Below are 20,128 nucleotides of genomic sequence, written 5' to 3'. Positions count from 1 at the left end.
CGGGGAAACAGGGTATCTCGGCATCCGAGTGGCCAGTTTAGCTAGGCACTCTTCTGGGCGTTGGAACGGCCAGCTTAAGGTGCTTCCCTAGGCGCTTTTCTGGGCGCCCAATTGTAGCTCAGCACCCGTGCGGCAACAGTAGCTACGTGCCCAGAAAGGCTAGACGCTTTACTTGGTCACGTCCGAGCGGCAATGGTAGCTAGGCACCTTTATGGGCGCCCGACTGCATACATTCGCAATCAAGTAAGTGCCTAGCTTAGCACCTGAGCGGCAAGATTAGCTAGGCGCCTGATTGTGTAGATATGCAAGAAACTAAGTGCCTAGCTGAGCACCCAAATGGCAAGGAACGGTAAGCGCCTTTCTGGGTGCCTGATTGTGCAGATTTTTCTGCCACGAACAGAAGAGCACGAGCAGCCTGATAAGCGCTTTTCACGGCATCCGAAGTAGGCTCTTCCTTGGGCAGACAGATACACGGTTAGAAGAGTGGCAAGATTGTTGTGAATTAGCATCCATGAAAATATTTGCCATGTTTTCTGCAGCACAGTTATTTGAAATATTAAAAATACTTTCCAGGGTCATACTTTCACTTAATAGGGAGACCCGTTTGCTTGCTCACTCGCTTCTATGGGTGGATTATCAGCACGGGTTTTGAGCGCAGAGGCGGCCGCTTATTACATAGGCTCTGTATCATGCTTATGTACGTGCATTTTTCCGTACGTGCACGGATTGCTGCGCGCAAGTTATTTGCATAATTTATTTTTTTTACATCCCACGGAAGCTGCAGCTTTCAGCTGCGCGCGGTGATGAAAACCCGCGCACATAATGAGTGCCTGTTTTGCCACGGATCTTATTACATTGGCTCCAAAATGAGCATTCAAAAATGTGTGGTCAGCTCAGCATCCTCACATGGAAATTCCATGCAAATGAGGGCATTTAACATTCCCACCCAATGTAGAGAGATGCACTGGCTGAGTGCTCATTTTATTAATGCTAGAAACTTTACTCCTGGTCAGATTTAGTAAAGTTTCTAATGCTGGATCAACTGCTGGGGCTCCCCTCTCTACCTGTGAGGACAAGTGGCAAATACTTGACAGTGCATTTAATTATTAAGTCTAACCATGGCCAGATAGTGGGCTAGGAGCACAACAAAAGATATGCATTCCTGGCATTCTATTTGCTTTCTTTTCCACAATGACACCTAGATCCTTTTTCTTAAGTGATGACTCCCAATGTAGAACCTTGCATTAGCTATAATTTGGATTGCTCTTCCCTATATACATTAAATGTCATCTGCGATTTTGCTGCTACTTAGCCAGATAAGTCTAAAAAGTGATACCTACCTTGCTAACAGGTCGATACAGTAACGTGCGGTTAAAGATTCCCCGTCTGTAACGTGCTGGGAGCGCACAATACAGACGAGTAAGGCGATTCAGCGATACAGTCTCCAGTTTCACGCATCCCTAGCGCTTCCTAAAACAGACGCATAACCCTTTCCGCACCCAGCATGTAAATGAACGAAAAAGCTGTATAATGAAGGAATTAGCTATTCCCCTCCGATACTGCAACAGGCGCTGATATTATCTCCTCAGTAACCCGCTGTTTTGCCGCGGCCTTAACGTGCTAGTTTACCGCCTCCCCCTAGTAGGAGTTAGAGTAGTGTAAAAAACATTGCTTACCTGCCCTGGTCCCGTCCGGTCTCCGGTGTAGCCCCAGTCCGGTCTCCTGCAGCCCCGTCCGGTCCCCTCCTCCCGAAGCAAAAAAAAAAAACAAAACTAAAAAGTAGCAAGGCTCGGGCCTGCTACGGCAGTCCCTTCTCCCTTCCTCCCGATTTCGCACGGGCATCCATCCAGGCAGAGGGAACGGGCAGCGAAACGGCCTCTGGTTCCCTCTGCCTGGGTGAACGTATGGCCCCCGCCGGAATGAATGCCCATGCGATTTTGGCGCTCATGCCATGAGCGCCAAAATCGCACGGGCATTCATCCAGGCAGAGGGAACCGGTGGCGAAAACGGCCCACGGTTCCCTCTGCCTGGATGAATGCACGGCCACCGGCAGTGAAGGAATGGCCGTGCGATTTCAGCGCTGAAGGCAGTCACATGCCTTCGTGACGTCACGCCTTGAGCGCCGAATCGCACGGGTCGCACAGGCGGGCATTCATTCACTGCAGGTGGGGGCTGCCGGAGGCTGCTTTCGCCACCGGCTCCTCCGCCTGGATGAATGCGCGCCTGTGTGACCCGGCCCGCGGCCTCGTTTGAACACGCGCCCAGCCGGATCCCGCCGCCTACCCGCCCGATCGAACACGCGCCTACCCGCCCAAGGCCCCCCCCCCCCCCCCCCCCCCGGATCCCGCCGCCGCTGCCGCCGCCCAAGGCCCACCCGCCCCCCGGATCCCGCCGCCGCTGCCGCCTACCCGCCCGATGGAACACCCGGCTCCCGCCGCCGCCCGCCTGGACCCACGCAGCCCTCCGGCTCCCGCCGCTGCCTGGATGACCGCACGAAAGTGACAGGTATTTAAACATTTTTTTTTTTTAACACTCAGGTTTTTACATATTTTTGTTTTGTTTTTTTTTTTTTACACTTCCTGGTGCCTGTCATTTCAAATGACATTTGAAATGACAGGCACCAGCGCACCCAGGTTACTGTATAGGCGCTGTATTAAGCGCCTATACAGTAAAATGGGTTGCGCGGGCCTAACCCTTCCCTAACGCTTCACAGCCTCGGCATGCATTTGCATGCGATTAGAGGAGAGTATCAGGCGCTAAGTCAAGAGAGCTGTGCGTGCGGGGAGGAAGGGTGCGCCTGACACTGCCGCACTGTTTCTACCGCGGCCTTACTGTATCGACCTGTAAGTAAGATAGTCAGATAAGTCTTAAAAGCTCTGCTTATCTGGCTGAGTAAGACAGCCGGATAAATCTTAAAAGTTCTAATTATTCAGTTAAATCTTAGACCTGTCCAGCTATCTTACTTAGCTGGATCAGTAGCGTTTTAAGACTTATCCAGCTAAGTGGTGACAAAACCACCATTTAGCCAGATAAGTCCGAACTTAGCTGGCTAACTTGAATATCTATTTGTGCAAATCTTTTACATGCATTTGAATGTTGCAGGGAAGGTTCATCTGTATTTTATAACTCATGCGTTTGTGATAAGCATGTGCATATATGATATGCACAGGTTATAAAATACTGGGGTAGATCTGTGGGTAGCCATATACACGCCTATATGGACGCGCACACAGGTTATTTAAAATTATCTTCCCTTTACCTACTGCTGTTTGATATTCATTGATATATTTTGATTTTGTCTTGAGAGTCTACTTCTATTACGTGTTGATTGTTTTAATCTTTTACGGTAACTTATTCTGAGTGATTTTGGAAGGTTGGGATAAATATCAGAATGATTTGCAATGACCTTATTTATGTTTTCTACAAAGTGATTTTTTGTCTAGAAATAGAACATTCTACATAGGAAAAAATCCTATATTAGGTGTCTAGATTGTGAAACTACTTTTAAAGAGCACCTTAATCTGTTCTGTTTGCTTGATTAATCTGATTACTTAAGCAGCTCTGTACTTGTATTAAAGTGAAATAGTGCTAAGGGGTAGAAAGAAAAGGTCAACAAGCTTGACAGCAAAGTGTTGAATTGTAAAAAATAGAGATAGGAGACTTCAGTCTGTAATCCTGGAAATTTCTGTGTCATTAGTGTCAGCTGAGTTTTTTCAGGGTTAGACATTTTGCTGCTTTGATTCTCTAAAGAGTCAAGTCTTAGAATGAGTGAAATCTGAAGTTCCTTTTCTCTAAAGAATGAGGTAGGCACAAAAGGGGAGCAGTTTCTTACCTTTAAAAATTATAGATAGATTGGTGTGATGCCATGTTAGCCCACTTGAATTATCACAGTTTATAGCTTTCGCTTTATTTTAGCCTGCTATGTTGCCTACCGCATAGTACATTTTAATTTCTTTTTAACTATTGTAAATGTACTCAACTTTTTTTTTTTTTACTGTGATAAGATTCACAGTTGGTCATAGTAAACAAAACAGCACACATTCCTGAAGAATTATTGGGAACACCAAGCCCAGCAAGAGACTAATTTATTTAACCAGTGTGAATGAAGTGAACTACTACATCACTGTTCACACAGAAACTAAGCAATTACTTCTAGAGCTTATCACCGTGTCAATTTTATATAACACAATCCTTGTGAAGTCAGTGACTTACTTGCAAGATTCTTCTTTTTAGTAACAACATGTTATAATACTCTGTAAAGTATTGTTATAGCTACTACTTTTGTTTCATAGCTTATTGCACACTGACTCCTTTGTGTAAACTAAAGGTTGTTTGTGTGTTTTTTTTTATAGCTCTGAAAAATTCATGATGTTGGCTGGAGGGAGTCTGCAAATTAATGATATCAAAGAGGAAGACGCTGGGACCTATAGCTGTATAGTAGAGAATGGGAATGAGACTATGGAGATGCAAACTGATCTTACAGTACAAGGTATGTTTTAGAACAATTAGTTAAGTTAAATTGTAATATCACTAGAAGAACTGGATAGAAGAACATTATGTAGGGGTTTTGTTACATAAATCTTCAATCATTAATAATGATGGAAGCAGAAATAAAGGAAAAATAGATGACAAATGACATTTTGGTGAACTGTTCCTTAAACTATACCATAGTGTGGTAGAGATCCTAGTCATAGATTGAAAGCTCACATATGGAGTCAGTCAGAAGTACCAACTATACTATACAAATATGGTACATTTATTTGATGAGTGAGGCAAAATACATGAATTGTATTTTTCTGGGCAGACTATCCTCAGAATCTGAATTGTGTATTGGACATGCAAATATTTGATGAAAATTGATAAGAGAAATTGTGTCTTAATCCTCTCTTGAAATGCATTGGAGGGATATCACTTTCAGTAGTGAGACTGTTAATCTTTTTGGTTAAATAAGAGAGGGTCTTCGTAGTAACTCAGGAGAATTGGAAGTTCTGGATGAGTGTAATGTTGTTGTTCAGATATAAAATAGATCCTTATCCAGCAGTTTATAGAAACCCCTGCATCCATACCATAAAGGGTAAAACATAGCCAAACAGAAGAGAAGGGGATTCATCATATTCAACCTATCCTTGGGTGATACTATAAATCATCTTTAAGACACCAGTTAATGAGAGTATCCTATGTATCTAATCCAAGTGTCAAGGATTGGCAGCTTCTGCACAGAATGCTTAATATCAGCAACAGGCAATATATTGCACTTTTATAATCATAACTTACCATAAAGTCTTTTTTGTTTTATTTTTCAATACAATACAGTAAAATAAAGCTTAACAGTTTCACAAACTTCTGTGTTCAATTCTTTAATCCCACATTGTTATCTGAAGTAGTAACTTAGCTCAGCAGAACAGTGAGCTGGTTTGTACTGCTCGATACTGCCAGTAGTTGGGCACTTCTGTGTCTTCTTCCGGGGGGGGGGGGGGGGGTGGAATAATGGCTTAGCTGTGGTACTATATCAAAATAAAAATAAATTGCCTTGAGCAAAGGCATGAGCCAGGGTTTTTATATCCTATGGTTATTGTGGCAGAACTCTCTAAATTTCTGTAATATGGGCAGCCAGGACTTACACGCCTTCCGCCTCGCCCTTTTACAATAACACTCCCATCCCCCCCCCCCCCCTTCCTTCAGAAAATACACAAACATAGTATTGGAATCCAACAGGCCGCAGCTTTATTGTACAACATAGGTGCCCGAGCCCTCAGTACCCGATCTAGGAACTCAACCGACCGTCCGCCACCTCCCAGCAAGATGATCGCTACTAGCCAGCTGGACATCAAGTTCCTCCGTTCATTGAACTCATTATCCCGGCCCCCGCCACCTCCCAGCAAGGAGCCCAAGCCAGTGTGACCCCTGCCACCTCCCAGCAAGGAGGCCCATCTCTGACAACTGCACCCAGCTGTCTGCATAAATTATAACTTGCCAAAGTCAACTTGTAGAAATAATAAATTTCCTAGCATGTAGCAGATGGACTCAGGACCAATGGGTATAGTGTACTCCTGATAGCAGTTGGAGACTGATCAGATTTCAATCTGACGTCAGTCCTAGTACATATACCCCTGCAGGAAGTGCAGCTGTTAAGTATTTTCCGTCTCCATAGCAGTTCAGGACTCTATGCATGCTCGCACAGTGCTAGAGTAATTTACCAAAACAAGAAGAAATCTTACCTCTACAGAAGAGCCCCGCTCTCTTGCGGTGACACCCCTTGGGTCCCTCCCCCAGTTGAGAATTCCCGAGGTGATTTCCGCGATCCCTCGGAGGCAAGCCTCGGTCCGGCGGCTGACCTTCGGCTTGGACTTAGCCCCTGACAACGGGTGAGGCTTAGAGGCAGTGAGTGCAACTTCGAGCGTGGCAGTGAAGGTATTTCCCTCTCCCCCCACAGCCGGAGACCACCCGGAACGAGACCGGGAAGCGCCGAGACAAGGTAAGGTAGAAAACTACTTAAAAGTCTCCGGTCTCCGAAGTTCGAAGAGTTGCACAGGTCGCCAGCCAGCGCCAGTGCTACCGGGTTGATCAGCCCTAGCAGGGCTAGGCTCCAGTCAGATCAGAGGGTCTTCCCATGTGGAGACCCTCTGAGGTGGTCGCCATATTGTCCACGTGGTCGCCGTCGCCCGCCGTCTCGACCCGTGCACACAGAGGCGAGCCATGTGCACAAATCCCTTGTGCGCACATCGTCGCGTGCCCAAGTGCCGTGCGCACAGCGATGCGCATAGCCACACGCTTACTGTGAGGGGCGCATAAGTTCGGCCTGTGTGCACAACGGCGCGCGCATCTCCTTGAGCGCGCACCAAAACTACGCACACAACCTCGACACACCTGAGCACATAACTAAGCCACCTGGGCCCTGTATTTTACATGCACAAGCCATGGCACCACCGGAGAAGAAGCTAAAGGCTCAGGGCCTCTGCCCAGCAAGCCACATTAGAGCTGCGCAGCATGAAGAGGCCACGGCCCTGTGTATACAGTGCGAGGAGGTCCTGGGGGACTCAGCTCATGGTCCTTCCCAGCCGGTGCCGGGATCCTGCTCCTCGGACAGTACGCCGAACCTAACATCTCCCAGCAGGAGCCTCCCTCAAACGGGGCTCCCCAGGGACACAGCACCTCTTAATATAGACCCAGCATGTATCTCCTGGGTGGAATTCTTCAAAGGCCTGCATACATTCGTCTACATGCAGCCGGGGCCTCCGATAACACGGCCACAGCCTCCGCCAGAGGACCTCAACATCCCGGGACCCTCTAGGCCCAGAGAAGTACCTCCTCTGCCCAGAAGTCCCACCTTCGGGGAAACGGACAACGCGGATGAGGATTCAGAACCCCTGGAGGAAGGGGAACTCCCCCCAGGGACCGAACCCCACCGAACCATGAGGCGTTTCTTCACCAAGGACGAGCTTCTAGACCTGGTCACACACAGCTTGAAAGAGCTCGCTATCCCGGGCATAAGTGCCTCGGGGGAACCTAAGACGAATCCCCTTCTAAAGGGACTCCGTCAGACCTTCTGTCATTTCCCACTGTTACAAGCCGTGCAGCAGCTAATTGACCTGGAATGGGAAGCCCCGGAGACCACATTCAAAGGGGGGTGTGCCCTGGCAGCCATGTACCCACTGGACCCTGCTGCCAAAGATCTCCTGGCATGTCCGAAAGTGGATGCCATGGTCTGCGCGGTCTCGAAGCGCACTACTATCCCAGTCGAGGGAGGAGCAGCACTTAAGGATGCCCAAGACAGTCGTCTGGAATCCATCCTCAGACAGTCCTTTGATGTCTCCACTATGTCTCTACGGATCGTGGCCTGCTGTGCCGTGGTGACACGCGCCTGCTTATCTCACAGACCAGGAACAACACTCCCGGGGAAGCCCTGGAACCAGAAGTATCATTCCTCACGGATGCCGCCTCTGATCTGGTGTGCACCGCGGCTAGAGGCGTGTCATCTGCCGTGGAGGCCAGAAGACAACTCTGGGGCAGTTAGACTAGCCTGCCTACGGTTCGGTCACAGACTCCGGGACAAATCAGTCAGTCATGTCGGATAACGCCACAACAGTGGCCTACATCAACCGTCAGGGAGGAACCAGAAGCCAACAGGTGTCTCTGGAAATAGACCCCCTAATGACGTGGGTGGAAGCGAACCTTCGAGAGATCTCGGCCGCCCACATCGCGGGGAAAGGCAACGTCGCTGTGGATTACCTCAGCAGAGAAAGTCTAGACCCAAGAGAATGGAGACTGTCGAGCACAGCCTTCCAGTTGATAGTAAACCGTTGGGGAACACCAACCATGCACCTCCTGGCAAACCGGTCCAACGCCCAAGTGCCCAGCTTCTTCAGCTGCAGACGGGAACCTCAGTCCCAGGGAATTGATGCCCTGGTACAGACCTGGCCACAGGAAACTCTACTATATGCCTTCCCGCCGTAGCCCCTATTGGGCGGAATCATCCACAAGATAGAACACCACAAGGGACCAGTACTTCTAGTGGCCCCGGACTGGCCAAGAAGGCCGTGGTACACAGACATGCGAAGGCTACTGACAGAGAGCCCTCTCCCGCTACCACCACAGAGGGATCTGCTCCAACACGGGCCATCCTCCACGAGGACCCAGCTCGATTCTGTCTTACGGTCTGGCCATTGAGAGGACTCACCTGATGAAGAGCGGATACTTGGGGGCAGTAATTGACATCCTGCTCCGAGCATGCAAGTTCTCCACATCCCTAACATACATAAGGATTTGGAGAGTATTCGAAGCCAGGTGTGAGGACCGCGACATCATCCCACGTTTAGTCAAAATTCCCACGATTTTGGAATTCCTGCAGAACGGCCTACATTGTCATGCTACGGACCCAAGAGTGAGGATGGCAGCCTAGCCTCTCACCCGGACGTCTCCCGCTTCCTGAAAGGAGTCAAGCAGATCCGACCACCTCTAAACCTCAATCTAGTCCTAGACTTCTTAGCCGGAGCCTCCTTCAGACCTCCTTCAGACCTCTCCAGGCCTACAATTGCTTTGCGAGGAGAATACTGAGGAGCAGAGCTTCCTGCACAGGTATATGTACTGGTGCTGACGTCAGATTGAAATCTGACACCGTCTCCAACTGCTATCAGGAGCACACTATACTCATTGGTCCTGAATCCATCTGTCTACACTAAGGAAAGCGAAATTATCAGGTAAGTAATTTCTCCAATTTTTGGCCTGCATGCAAAGTGTTACGTTTGGCAACAACCTAACACCTCACATCACCCAGCAAACACCATACCTACTGTATAGCATAATTGTCAGTATCATGTTATGGGGATGTTTCTTACAGGGAAGGACCCATGACACTTATCAGGGACAACGAATGGAGAAAAATCATTGACTAAAATCTCCTGCCTTTTGCAAAAAAGCTGAAACACACAGCCAGAGCTACACTGGAGTAGCTAAGAAACAAAAAGTTAAATGTCATGGAGTGGCCCAGTCAGTCCTGATCTCAATCCATTTGAAAATCTGTAGTGTACTTTGAAGATTGTCTATCAAAGCTCTCCAAAGATCCTGAGAGTTTGAACAGTTTTGTAAAGAAGAATGGGCTAATATTGACAAATCTAGTTGTGCAAAGTTGGTGATCACCCAACAGATTCACAGCTATAAGTGATTCTAAAGTTGTTTCTACCATGTATTGATTCAGGGGGTTGGAGACTTGTTCAGTTGTTGGAGGGTTTCAGTTTTAGTTTATATTCTTTGTTCCCCAATAAAACATTTTTGGCCCTGAAAAGCATGGAATATGGTGTGTTGATGAGTGGAAAAATCTCATTTAAATGCATGCAAGTCTGCATTGACATGACAAAATTTGAAAAATGTTCAGGGACTGAAGGCTTTCTGTAACTACTGTATCAGTATGTCCAGCCATTTGTTTTTAGTCACCATTTTATTCCTTTTTCCAATTGTTTTCTGTTGTATACGTTATTCCATGGTCTTTAGGTACGTTTACAGAATTTAATATACTGCTTTTCTATATATAATCACAACAGTGTCCAATAACATAGCATATGTAAATAAATAGCATAACACATTAGAAACTCAATAAAATACACAAATCTCTAACACACAAAAATATGTAAGCACAATAGGATGTATTTATTCTTTTGCGAGAAAAACTAGTAGTATATAATTTTGTAAATTCATGTTGTTGCTTTTGCTGATTCAAGTTGATGGCTCTGTGATCCAGACTAGAGTACAACTTATTTGGTGACAAAGTTCAACAGATAGTGGCTGTGATTAATACAAATTAATCCACCTTACAGCGCTGTATATGTCGTGTAGCGTTATACAAATGTCAAGTATAGGAGTCATCATCAACCACAGTGGGGGACCAACCAAATTCTGCCAATGCCAGTATTTTTCCCACAAATTCACGCCTTTATGTACCCTTCCCCTCCAGCTCGATCTTGTCAAGTCGAAAATATGCCTCTACTTGTGTTAACTCTTAAAAAAGTAAATCACCATTCCTATGTTCCTTTCCCACTCTGAACTGAGACTGAGGGTAAGGTCAGTATGGGGCCATAGTGTACTTTCCACATTTGTTCATTCCCCCGGCCCAACTCAAGGAACCTGTGCTCAGGTGTGGGTTACTTATCTTCTCCTGGTTTACCTTCCCCAGCTCTTTTGGACAATTAGGTAAGGATTTCTAGGAGACCCACGGTTCACCATGCAACATTGAAACACTCAAGTCCCTGGCAGTCTTCAGTCACTGGAACCTTTCAAATTTTCTGTTCTGGTGCTGCCTCCTTGGTGTGAACATCTTCAACTCTGTGCAGTATATATATTCTCGGTGGAAAGTCAATGGAAAATCCTCCAGATATGATGTTCCCATTTAGTCTGGGCTGACTCAAATGGTGTAAGATGATCCCACAGAGCCTCGAACTGGGGATAATCACATCCCAGAACAATAGGGTATGGAAGCTTGGAAAATATTCTCACCTCTATATAGGCTTGCCACACTGAGGTCATCAGTAGAACCTGTCTGGTTGGGTACTGTTGCTGGTCACCATGTATGTAAGCGAGTGTCACCTTCTTCCTGGAACTGATATACATTCTTTGGGCTAGCTCCTTATTAGTAAGTTTTTCCACAGCCTGAGTCTACCAAAGCTTGGGTAAGTATCTCAACCAGCTTCAGCTGGTTGAGTCCTGAACATGGAATATCAATGAAACCGCAGCTGTAGAGCTTTGCTTGATTGCGCTCCCACTTGTGAAGCTTCTCTAGATTGCACTCCCAGCCTAGATCCTCAAGCCTTGGACAATCCTCGACAACATAGTCTTTCACCGCACAATAGGAAAACGCCTGTAGGGCCTGTTCTCTTTAAGTTCAGTGCTTCCTACAAATGATTCTTCATTTTTTTTTTTATCATAGAGGTAAAACTCCTTCTCATGTCTATTCTCTGCACAAAGTGAGCAAAAGGAGAAAATACGTGCCCCCCTTGCTGCTACTTTGTACCTGTACCTCAGGGACTCCCTTTTTCCTTCAGCCCTGGTGATCATTTCCCGTCTGGAGTTTACTTTTATCAGTGTGAAATTTAACCATTAGTGTCACCAGGTTGACGTCCTAAGCTTCTCCTCCTCCATAGCAACAGTCTCTCGCCAAATGACCTATCTTCCCACAACTAAAACAAGCTGGTGGCTTGGAGTCTGTGGCTAGAGTATGAAACCAGAGCTGTCTTATTCTGAGGACCCTTGTTGGGTTCTTATCCTCTCACTGTTATAGCGGGGAGCCTTTATAGATGCTTGATGGAAGGTGTCCGCCATTTCCAATGCTTTCTCCATTGTGAGGCCTGGGTGTCAACACACCCAATTCCTTATGGGCTGGACCAGCCTATCCAGGAAGTGCTCCAGAGGTTAGCTATTTCAAAGTTTGTTTTCATTTCCGGCTGTAGCCACTTCCTTCTGGCATCCTTTAGGCCATGAAAAAGACTCCTTGGACTTTCCCCGGGTTGTAGGTGCCACGCCGGAGCTGTTGCTGGTATATTTCCATAATATAGCTCGCCCTTTTCAGAATAGGCTTTGACATCTGAATAACTGGCTCTTCCATTTGGGTTGGCAGCCTGGAAAGCCACTTGGCTTTTGCCTGTAAGTAGATTCGCCAGGTAGGTGGTCCAGGTCACTTCTGGCCAGCTAGCCAGGTGGGCAGTTCTCTCAAAATTCCTTAGGAAGATACCTGGGTTATCTTCTGTCTTCATTTTAAACAATATTGGAGGTGTTGGAGTTGTCCATATTGTGATGATTTGTATTGCTTGAGCCAGCTGGTTAAACTGTTCATGTAGGACTTGAGCCACTCTCTGGAACTATTGTTGCCCTTCTGTGAGGGTTTGTATTCTTCGCTCTATGTTTAATAAGCCTTGTCACTACAGAGGCTTTGTTGCAGTTTCTTGCTTTATTAAAAAGAAAACAAAACCCTAGCCTATCTGAGTCTGACTGACTTTTTTTTTTTTTTGTCTGTCCAGGCAGGGCTTACCCCCCTTGGCCTGCTGTATTTCTTTTTTTATGCATGCTTCCCTGAGTTAGAGTCAGGAAAAAAAATTCTCTCCTTTCTTCTGGAGTGGGTCTTTGCCTGTCTAGTTGCTTAATGCAGAAATCTCATTGCTGCCACCATATATGACACTGAGTAGACAGTAACTTGATCAAACAGTTCTACACAGCTTGTTCTCCCATCAGTTTACACACTAGTTGGTGGGGCTGGGTTGTCTTTAAATATTTTCTCTGCTATGTAGCTTTCAGTTTGGATCTCCCCACATAATATTGCTAATTCATGCCTGCTTGTTGATGGAGAAAGCAAGTTTGCTTACCTGTAAATGGGGTTCTTTGTAAACAGCAGGATGAATTAACCATACTTAATACCTGCTTGCCTCCCTGAAGAGTCAACTGCCTCTCTAAAGCACAATCAGGCCGATGCAATATAGAGTAATCTGCCAAGCTCACAGCTTTACATGGGCTTGGATGCATGTTTTAGACATGCGTCCAAAACCCCTCATGCAATAAGGGGATTAGTGCGTAGCTAATAGCGTTCATCACATGTAAATTCATGTTGTTGAGGCTATTAGCTATTACCCCGGATGCAAAAAAAAAAAAAGTGTGCTAGACGTGCACATTTTTGCCGTCAGAAATTAACACATGCCTCGGAGCAGGCATTAATTCTTGAGGAGCCCCTAAAGTTAACAGAAAAGCAGAAAATACTGGGGGTTTTTTTTTGGTTAACTTTAGGAGAATGAGAAAAAAAATTAAAAAATTGTCGCCAGTGGCCAGGTTAGGAAAATGGATGCTCAATTAACCAGCGCCCATTTTCCTAACCCGTGACTGTGCACAGCATGGAAAACGGACGCTCTAAAATTGAGCGTCCGTTTTCCTAACTCACACTGACAGCCAACTCTCCTGGGTGCTTGATGCCGAGGAGGTGCTAGGCACGCACAATTTCTCCTAGCACCTCCTTTTTACCCAGCAGTCCATTTAAATATTAAATCGGGCACACGTTAGGAGAGTGGGTGCTCATGATTGAGTGCCTGTTCTACGCGTGCAGATATTGCATCGGCCTGAATTTCTGGAGAGACTGAGGGGCACATGAGGAAGTATGCAGGCACTTAAACTCCCATGAATACTCAGGAAAGTCTTTCCTTAGCTTCGAGAGTTGGTCTGTCAATGTAAGATGACATCACCCATGTTTTATGGCTAAGTCATTCTGGTATCTATGGCAAGTCCTGTTTAGAGGAAAGCAAACTTGCTTTATTTTTGAAAAAGGAGCATATCAGAAGTCAGACTTCAGTTAGATCTCTATAAACATGAGTATATCCAAAAGGATAAAGAGTATTCTGTTACTTTTAAAATAATCATTTAATAACTTTTTCTGTTTCTGTTGATTGCATGGGGGTGGGGAAAGGGGGCACATGGAATATTTAATTTCTATAACAAAGAAAGTTCTGAACCAAGTAAGGTTTTTTTTGTTTTTTTTTTTAAGTAAAGGCTGTATGTATTTTACCAATTATAGCTATCCTCCTTACTTGCCTGTCTGCTTGTCTTTGGCTTTTAAGGGTCACTGTGAAGGGTAATTACATTTTTATGTGATTATCACCCAGTGAAGAACTGTTGATTGAGTAGAGTAGCTATAATTTGATCATCAAATCTTTTCTTCTAGAAAATGCTCAGCTTTTCACATTCTTTGATGGTCAGACCTTAATCAGCCTTTTACTGTTATTAGTTCTCTTACAGAATCATTCTGGTTGTAATGCATAGGAAACGAAGCTTTATATAAACAGGACAAAGGCTCTTTCTTTAATTTGCTTTGTGCACTGTCCAGTCTGTTTGTTACATTTAATATCAATTAACATTAGTAAGAAGATTGTGTAAACTGACTTTTGTACTAGTGTACCTTATTCTTTAAGTATAGTAGACCATTAGGATAAAGAATGGCAATGCTTCTGTCAGTGGGAATGGATTTTGTTTTCAAAGCTAAAATTCTTTTGTTAGCATTTTCTTTTAAAACGTGTCTCAGGATTTATAGTGGCAAAGCCCTTCAGATCTAGATTTGAATCTTGAAAAGTAAATACTTTTACTTTTGCTTTATAATCTTTTTGAATATTTTGTTGATATTGAATTTTTATTCCTAAGTTCCTTTTGTAAGATGACTTAAAGAAGAATAATCAGTTAGATGGTAGGAATTTTGACATTGTAAACCATGAGAATGATCTGACCTTTGGTTGCTGGTGCTGAAAAAGATGATAGTTGAGAGAAATAATTCTGCTTTTCAGTCAGGCTTAATTTAATTTATTAAATTTGATTATATCACCTTTCATACAATAATTCAAAGCAATTTACAATTAAAATATAAAACATTAAAATACATCGCTTACAAAGACACTTATATACACGATAGATATCCATAGCATAAAAACATATAATACTAAAAGGCAAATAAGTAAAATGGAAATCCTCTTGATTATTCAGTAGTACTGATTCATAAAACTAAATCCAATTAAATGCTAACTTATAGAACTAAAAGTCTGATGAAGTAACCACGACTTAATGGATTATATAAACTTTAAGAAACTCACCCCCTTGAGATATTCATGAGCAATCACATTCCATAGCAGAGGATCTTGGTAGGCACGAGTTCCCTGTTCTGTACATTCCTACTTCATCTCAACTGGACTTGGTAATTTTAGCAAATCCAGTTGGAATGATTGTAAAAACCTACCTGGAGAATAAGGAACTAAAAGTTTGAATAAATAAAGAGGCTGACCACTTGATAAAACCTTATAAACCACATACACAGACTAATGCAAAAAGACGTGTGCAAAAAACAGATGCTCAATAAGAGTGCCTGCTTTGCTAATGCGTGCACAACTACATCCTCTGTGCGCCTGATGTAGTAAACTAATGGTATAAAAATCGATGCAGCAGTAAAAAAAAAAAAAAAATAGGCATAAATGGAGAAATGTGTGCAAGTGTGGGGTAAGTTGCATGCAGACGTTTATTGAATCGGGGGTAAATGTGTCTAAACTCCGTGCTGTTTTTTCCTGCTGATCCTTCCTTTCTGTTTTGGTAACAGTAAACTTTGACAGTTATTATTACAACACTTTTTCCTGAAATCCCAGTTTGCCAGCATGGTCTCCAGATCACAGCTCTCTGGACCACATGGTCCTCTTTCCTTCATTGTCCTCGTCACCTGTGGTTCCTCTGTCCTGTTCTCTTTCTTCTCTAACTCTTCTTATTCTGGCTTGTACGTGCAAAAGATAGGTGAGCAGAAAAAGAAACACAGCTATACCATCGTGCTGGAGAAATCCTTTATGAATGCTGGCTGTACCCCACCTCCGAGCTGGAGTTAAATTCCAGCATTAAACACAATGCATTAGGCCATGAGGATCTGTATGCACCTCCCTGCATAGGAGAGTAATAGCTAATGACCTCATTTAATTGGATTTATATGTGCAGACGTGATGCTTTTGCACACGGTTACAAGTGCTGGTTTTCTGCATGTAAAAATCCTTGCTGCATCGGCTGTTTACTTGTAAAAAAAAATGCATGTTGAAGAGGAGATAAGTGCGTGGAACTCACAGTGCACCTTATTGCATCAGCCTGACAGTGTCTTGAACCTAATCTTGCAAATAATTGGTAACCAGTGATGATTCATCAAACAGGGAGGTAGATTATATTTCTTCATGCCACTGATAATTTTTGTAGTAGTATTTTGAATCATTTGCAGCCTGCACAAAGATGCGATACAAAGACCCTGCAACAGACAATTACAATAGCTTAGACAATTTAAAACGAATGCAATTACAATCATTTGAAGGTCACGCTATTCCAAGTAATAATGTAGCCAGTGTACCTGAAGCTCCTAGAAAAAAGAGGTCCGCTCTAGACTTGAGATTTGCTCAGACATAGTCAATCCATAGGCAAGTCTAGCTCCCAAATTTTAATATCCTCTCTTAAATATGTGGTTGTGGTTTTTAGATATTTTGTTTTACTTAAGTTGTCTGTCTGTATCTGGGGTTTTGGTTTTGTTATACTCTTATTATGTATGTTTATATGTTCCCCACTGAGATTTCTAGATCAGTGGCCTACAAATGTTATAAATAAAATAAAGGAATCACTGTTCCTAACATGGTAGGCACAATTTTAATGGGATTGTTACGCTTCGCTGGTCGGGAGTGCTAGAGGGTGAGAGATGTGTGCCCCTTTGCGGTAAGTGGGCCTCGTCTAGGGTTGGAGGCGACCAGGCCCCTGCCGACCTGCCTGCCTTAGTGAGACCAACCACACAAGGTTGGTCTCTGAGTGGTCCTCTGACTACTCCACGCCGTTTCGGACTTGCCGCTGGGTAGCGACAGAGGTGGCAGGCCGGACAGGAGATAAGGGCGGACTAGATCTGAAGCTTGAAGGCTGAGACGAAGACTTCAGGACTCAAGAATGGAACACAAGGCATCGACAACAGGAATGAAAGACATCAGGACATCCAGAAAGGCGAGCGGATGAAAGCTCACCCATAGAAGGCATCTGGAACTAGAGTAGATGGAGACTCAGGGCTTCAGAAACATCAGAGGCAAGGATATCTCTTACAGACCTTGGGAAATCCAGATGAGATGAAAAGGACTTGGAAGACTTGGACGAAGACAGGTGTGCACTGTTCCTCAGGGCGCCCTACACAGCCCACTACAGGGCGGACCCACGGGGCTGGTCACGGACCACCCTGTCCTCTGCGCGCTCTACACAGCCTAAGGAGGCTGGTTGTGGACCACACGGGAGCGGGGCAGGCTCAGGAAAGGAGTCCCAACTGACCAAGGTTCCATTGATTGGAAACAGGAACCGGATGAAACGGATTTACCCTCGGGGTGGCCATCTGGAGAACTCGAGGAGCTGGAACATCAAAGGAACCAACATCAGGAAGATCAGGAACGTAAGACCTCTAGCCATCTAGGACATCAGGCCTTCTGGGACATCAGAGAACGGAGGACATCGGGGACATCAGAGAAGGAACGAAGAGGGATCCCTTGTAACACTGGAACCCCAAGCAAGAGCAGGAACATGGAGTCCAAGAGGAAGGAGAAGCTCCTCAGAACACTGGCTCTTTGTGAAGGCACTGGAGGAATGACTGAAGAGCCCTTAAGTAGGGCTAAAGAGGGAGGCTCCCAGATGATGTCATCAGGTGGGGCCAGGAGGACCCCACCCACGCTGTCCCTTTAACAAGGGAAGAGAGCCATGGGCCTGCCCCATAGGAGAGCAGTGAGGAAGTCTGCAGGACCCTGGACAGCGGCCCTGCAGACGCTGAAGCGGGGAGGAGCTGGAACTGCCGTGCAGGCCCCGACGTTGAAGGTGGAGCAAGGTGGCGGCCCTGCCGCTGCGGAGCAGGCCTCCAGGCCTGTCAGGAGGCAGCGTGGGTGGCAGCTCTAGACCGCGAAGAGGACACCAAAATCCGCGGCTCCTGCCGCGGTGAAGAAAGCAGCATGATAGTGTGGGGGCGGCTTCCTGCCGCAATGGAGAAGCCAGGCACGGCCGGGGAAGGTCTGGGCAGCTGCGGCCTCCGGGCCACATTGCAACAGGGATTACTTTTCCTGCTGATCCAAAGAGCCTCTGACTTTAATGGATTAACTTAATTTATGACCAAATAGCCAAGAGGCAATGAGATCCAAACATTTGTAAAAATTCTCTAATTTATCTTATTGTACTGGATCATATATCACCAGGACAGTGTCTGCAAATGGGTTTGTTATGTGCATACTTTGATAGGAATGAACCTCATTCGTAAACCAGGCTATATTGAGAATAATCGCAGTCTCTCAAATTTACTGCTAATACCCTTCCTAGTACTTGCATTGTGCCAAAGAGAGCCGCCTCCTGGAGTTCATAATGTGTAATCTTTATAGGAAACATATCAAGACACACTCAGAAATTCTTTTTAATCAGGCCATTGTCACCCAATATAATCGGGACTATTTCTATATCTTTCTGCCATATTTTCTTGGTCTCTGATTGTATCTCTTGGTATTTAAAAGACCTTCGCTTTCTCCATATGATCCACAGAATAATCACTGGGTTCTGATACCTCTGTCAGCAATGCCATTCTTGTGTTTTTATTCTTCACTAAAACATCTGGTTTTCTAGCATCAGTCTTCTTGTCAGTTGTAATAGAAATGTCCCAGGTGATCACAACTTCTTTATTCTGTTCTATTCTGTTAAGGTTGTGCTTCCAGTGCTTTTTTTTGGTACATCAGTGTTATAATGTTTACACAGTTTCCAATGAATAAGCCATGCCATCTTGTTCTCCCTTTATGTATACAGGCCTTCTGACATTGGTACATCACATCCAGTGATAAGATGTGTAACTATAAAATTAAATAAAATAAAAAAATAAAAGATGTGTTAACTATTTCCAGTTCTGTTCCCCAGAATCTGCATTTATCCATTCTACAAGTCTTTTGTATACTTACTGTAGTCCACTATCCTGTGTAGGGCCAGCAAAGCACCCAGATTCTCGTTCCCTCAGGCAGGGAGTTTCTTCCTGAAACTGGGATAAAATCCAACAACAGCCTCAAGAAAAATCTCTTTTCCAAAAAATGAATCTCCACAAAACCTACTTTCCCTTTTCTTCTCCAGGCCAGAAAGGGACCTAGCAAGAAACGACAGCCAAAAACACTCCTAAGGCCTACTCAGCTCCAACACCCTCTGTTTTCTGCAATACTCAGCTACAATATATAAGGCCAAGCTGCCCAATCCCAGCCTTGGGAGAAGGAAACTTTTAGGGATGGTCTAAAAAAACTGCAAGTCCCTAGTACTAGTACAAAATAGGGAAAAACTTACTAGTAAGGGATTGGTGTATCCCTTACACTTGTTTTTAATGTGTGCGTTAAAACCAAAATAAATTTTTTAAAAATTCTGTGTAGTGATATAGACTCAGAGAGCCGAGCTTACCTAAATAAAATATGAGACAGTGGAGGAGGGACCTTAAAGTATTTCCCCATCTTTGCTTCTAGAAACAATCTATAGTTAATAAAGCCTAGAAGCTATGACGTTTAGATGCAAAACATTTGGGCACTGTTGACAGATGAACTTGCCATCCTTTGACTATCAGGCCAAATCCTGTTCCTGCAAGACAATCTGGGCTCAGAAGGTGTATTGTTGTGTCTGTATTGCTCTTAGTAGATGTAGGAATGCTTCATATTTTCACTGGTTATAGTCTACTCTCAAAAATGGCCAACACCAATCCGTCATTTTTTTCTTCATTTTTCATTTTTGTGCCTTTTATTGGTAAATTAAAATTAAGTTTATAAAATAATTTTAAACCAAAGAGCAAGAAATGGGAGCTAATACATCGTCATGATGGTTTCTTCTCATGCTCATAATTTGCTCCACGAATGAGAGCAGTGAGCAGTCTGTACTGCTCATTGACAGCCGTTTTCTATACACATTGGGGTAGATTTTTAAAAAATACGCGCACGCACATGGATGTGCAATTTTATAACATGCGTGCGCTGGTACGCGCACGTTATAAAATCGGGGTCTGCGCGTGCAATGGGGGGGTGTCAAATTTGGCATCTTTTGTGCGGCGACGCATCATGGTCTTCCCCAGTTCCCTCCCAGTCCG

General features: G+C 44.8%; 1 protein-coding gene across 12 annotated transcripts in view; it reads left to right on the top strand.

Moving 5' to 3' along the window:
• Positions 1–20,128, top strand: part of NEO1 (neogenin 1) — a 598,116-nt gene that overhangs the window by 294,637 nt on the left and 283,351 nt on the right. For all 12 annotated transcript variants that reach the window (XM_029574457.1, XM_029574458.1, XM_029574456.1 and 9 more), the window contains exon 5: positions 4,353–4,489. In XM_029574457.1, the coding sequence (XP_029430317.1) occupies positions 4,353–4,489 (137 nt within the window). The remainder of the gene's footprint in view (positions 1–4,352; positions 4,490–20,128) is intronic.

The sequence above is a fragment of the Rhinatrema bivittatum genome, chromosome 13 (assembly GCF_901001135.1).
Source record: "Rhinatrema bivittatum chromosome 13, aRhiBiv1.1, whole genome shotgun sequence".
Classification (NCBI taxonomy): Eukaryota; Metazoa; Chordata; class Amphibia; order Gymnophiona; family Rhinatrematidae; genus Rhinatrema; species Rhinatrema bivittatum.
The sequence above is the reverse complement of the archived record's forward strand: the minus strand, read 5'-3'. Positions and strand labels throughout refer to the sequence as shown.